This window comes from Gavialis gangeticus, unplaced genomic scaffold (assembly GCF_001723915.1).
Source record: "Gavialis gangeticus isolate Ggan-Ray unplaced genomic scaffold, GavGan_comp1, whole genome shotgun sequence".
In the NCBI taxonomy this organism is placed as follows: domain Eukaryota; kingdom Metazoa; phylum Chordata; order Crocodylia; family Gavialidae; genus Gavialis; species Gavialis gangeticus.
In genome coordinates, this window is record NW_017728992.1 from 14,117,305 (window position 1) to 14,121,364 (window position 4,060).

Below are 4,060 nucleotides of genomic sequence, written 5' to 3' on the forward strand. Positions count from 1 at the left end.
TCGAACTAGATGATCTGCTCAGGTCCCTTCCGACCCTAGTAACTGTGAAACTATGATATTTTTATCAATAAGAAAAAGTAAACCAGTTCTATCAGAAGGAACGTCCTGTTGGATATTTCAGCTTCCCCTTTCAGTTACCTTTTCTGTAACCATAATGGATGGTGCTTGCTGATACTGGGTGGAGCGAAACATCAGGTAGAGCCTGAGCTGCTTTTGGCAGCCTGTGACAGAGATGGACTGGAGTTGCTGCTCATGCAGCTTCGCAGTGCAACCCCCCCCCCCGATGGAGCACAAATGCCCCTGTCTAACATGTTTCTCTCTGCAGCATCGAGCTGTTTCTCCACGGTAGCCAGCTCCTGGAGACCTACTGCATCCAGAATCTAAATTCTGATCCTCTGTGTTGTACTCTTCTTAGATACAAATACAACTGTTTTTAAAGCTTACCATTTAAACTGCCTGCAGCAATAGCCCTAGCAGCATGCTAGATAGCCAGGTTTCAAATCCTTGAAAGATTTTACCATGTGTTGTATTCATACTTCCTGCATTCCTAAGCTGTGGTAGTATAACTCCTTTTCTCAAAAAGGTTTTGATGCAATTGCCGCTGTTAACACTGGCTTTGTATAAAACACCTCTTCAAAAAAGAAGCTGTTGTATCTGCGTTTGAGATCTACTTCAGCTGCGATTTGTTACATGCACCTGTTCCTAGTCAGGCATGATTGAAAAATAAATACTGTGGGGAAATGCTATGTGCATATAGAGAGTGCAGTTTATTCAGCAGTTTGGAATTTCCTATGTAGGACAATTATTAAATACAAAAAGATCTCCCCCACCATTGTGCTTTGTTTCATTTACACATATTGTAATGGGCTGCTACCCAGTTGGTCATATTCTTTCAGTTTGTTTGGTTTTTTTTATCTCCTTGTTTTCAGGATCCCAGCTTGACCTCACTAATTTCGGAGGGAGCAGTCTTTGAGGTTCCAGTGACTAAAGCAGTTCAGCTCACTAAGGAAGATGCAGTAAAAACAGCATTGCTGCTAGAACTTGATATTTCAGTAAGTTGGTGGCTTTCTTCTCAGCTGGTGGAAACAAAGAGTAGAAAACTTTGGCTGGGAAAAAACGCTGTTAAAAATAATGTTGTTTACTTGTTTTTGAAATAACTAATACATCCTTCTCTTTCTACAATGGTTTGTCATCCAGAGCTCCATTCACTCATTGGAAGGTATAGCTCCACATAAGCTAGAAGTTAATGGGGATGTCATAGAAGAACCTCACATTTCTGCTTTGCATGCTGAATTCATTAACATTGCCTTTTTGGGAGAATGTGATAAGAGGAAGGGGTTCAAGACACCGAGATGTGGGGCATGAGGGAAAGAGGATGCTAAAAAAAATAAACGAGAGATCAGTTTGTTCGTATACAATTTTGAGCATGCCCTGGAAAGCAGGGGTGTCAGTTGTGGCAGGCATTCTACATAAGCAACAACCTGACTGGCACAGCGTAAAAAGTAAAAACAAACAAACAAAAAACAAAACAAAACAGGTTTCCCAAGTAATGTATGCGAAAGAAAAGTTGCAAGGAATTCCCACATTCTAATCCTGACTCTGGCAGTGATTTGCTTTGTGTAACACCGTTTCCCTGGTTGTAAAAACAGAATAAGACTCCTTTTAATCAGAGAAGGATAGTGCTTTTAGGCTGTTTTGAAGATGGAAAGCTAAATATTGTTATGTGCATAGCCTTTAAACAAAGGGTGACTTTCTACTGGGCAGTTCTTCCAACATGCTCCGTACAACCAACCTATAGAAGTCTATTGCAAAGATAGCCTTGTTTATTCGGGTCTGTAGCTAACCCTAGGGGGCTTTGCTTGTATTCTTTTCATTAGGCAGTTTCTTTGGCCACCATTTGATTATGTTAAATTGTTAACAGTCAGTTGTTTTTAGTTATTATTTGTTCCCAGACAGGTAGGCACCCATGGTAGCTTGTGCATTTACTCTTGTATGTGCATGGCTTACACATGCATCCAGGAGATTAGAACTCCTGAGTCAGGTTGTTTTGTTGTAGGTGCATCTTACAAATCACCAACAACTAAAATATTTTGGTTTCCACATTACCTGTGTATATACCCATGCTTTGGATATTGCCTGCTGGATTTCCATCAGTTAACATCTTGCATCTTAGTTAGCTTAGGGGAATCTAGCACAGTAGTCCTAATACCTATTTTTTGGCTCAAGGCACCCCTTAGAAAATGCCAGCTCTTGTTTTTGACTATAGGAAAATAACAGAGTTCTGCTGCTGCAGAGAACTCAGAGAGACTACAACTGTGGATTTTTGTTTGACATCTCTGGGTTGGTCTTATGAATCATATTTGCAAACCTAACTGTGATAACACTGTATGGGTGCTGTGGTACACTGGTTGAGAGTCACTGGTCTGGCACCTCTGATTTATATTTTGAGATCTGAGCTTACCTGTAATTTTGACTGAGTTTTAATCTTACTGTGCTAATTTTCTGAACCAGCTATTTTTCTTTTAGTGATAGCCACATTCCTATAAGTATTTGGTTCACTATATAGATTCAGTGTTAATTCATGTCATAAGAAAACAGTATGTAACTAATTAATTGTGGGCTTTTGTGTATTAAAATCCTTTTTAAAATACCTTCCCCCCAATTATAGTGCTTAACTGGGCTTCTCAGGTACTTGAAAAGCACTAAGACTAGTCAGAGACAAGATCTCCTAATTAGCAAGTTTTTAAACTTGAAAGTAAACTTTAAGTATTTAGTACATCTTGGTACATCAGAAATCTAAGCACCAGTGCTAGGTAGAAAAAAATCATGACTTTAAGTTAATACATTGTATTCATACTTGTAATAGTCTTAACTAGCAATACTTTTGGTAGAAGTGAGGAAGGCATAGGGCATGATTTCTGACAAGTTTTACAGAGGTGAATTCTTATTTTAAAACAGAAAACATCATTTTGTTATCAGCCTGGAGATGCCTTCTGTGTAATATGCCCCAACAATGCTAGTGAGGTGGAAGAACTTTTTCTCAGCTTGGGTCTTTCAGGAAAGGAAGACTGCTTTGTTTGTTTAAAGATTAAGGATGGCACTAAAAAGAAAGGTAAAGTATGATGCTTATTTTTCCCTTTAAAACCTCATTAGAACTTCAGAGCTTTGAATTTTCTAGGTTGATTATTATTTTATCCGAATGTTAGGGCACCTTAATCATTTTACGTTAGGGTCCTGTAAGCAACATGGGTGCAGAGAGGACTTACAACATTGATTGATTTTTACTAGCCATCTATTAATGATTTTGGAGCCTGCTCCAGAGATGGTCATTGTAATGTAAGATTGCATTTGCAGTTCACAATTCTGTGAATGCAGTCTTACATTCTGTGGTTATTACAGCCAGTAAACAGTGAAACTTAAGCTTAATTTGCCCATATTCTTAATAAAAATAGGAATAAGTTTTCTGAAATGGTAATAGAAATAAATAGTTTGCCTGATCCCACCCAAATATGGCAGCTTTTTTGCTCCACTGCGGGTGTGAACAGACAGTGAAGCTGCTATGTTGTACCTGTGGGGGGATTCACCTGTGGCCAGGAAGTCCCTGGGTGTTCTAGAAGGGGAACAGCCACATATAGTTCAACTTAGCTACAGCTTGAGGCCTCAAGATGTTGTCTTCCTGTTCACTTAACTGATTTCACACTCCACAGGATGAGTTCGTTCCTCCTAGTCATGCCTGAAGCCTGCTTGTAGGCTGGGGAAAGTAGCCTTAACATTCAGCTGCCCAGTCTGCCGTTGCCCTTTGCATCAGTAAGAAATATACTATCATCATATTGTGAGTTGTTAATTTAGCACCTTTCACAAAGACTAAATTCAGTACTACCCAAGGGAAAAGCAGGTCCAGGGTCGTGATCCTTCCCCTATATGCAGCATTGGTCAGGCCACAGTTGGAGTACTGTGTCCAGTTCTGGGCTCCACACTTCAAGAGGGATGTGGCCAGCATCGATAGGGTCCAGAGGAGGGCCACTTGCATGGTCAAGGGGCAGCGGGGCAGGCCCCATGA

General features: G+C 40.1%; 1 protein-coding gene across 3 annotated transcripts in view; it reads left to right on the forward strand.

Moving 5' to 3' along the window:
• The window catches only part of MTRR (5-methyltetrahydrofolate-homocysteine methyltransferase reductase), an 85,666-nt gene that overhangs the window by 41,799 nt on the left and 39,807 nt on the right, over positions 1-4,060 (forward strand). For all 3 annotated transcript variants that reach the window (XM_019521070.1, XM_019521069.1, XM_019521065.1), the window contains 2 exons: positions 930-1,052; positions 2,959-3,112. In XM_019521070.1, coding sequence (XP_019376615.1) covers positions 930-1,052; positions 2,959-3,112 — 277 coding nt within the window. The remainder of the gene's footprint in view (positions 1-929; positions 1,053-2,958; positions 3,113-4,060) is intronic.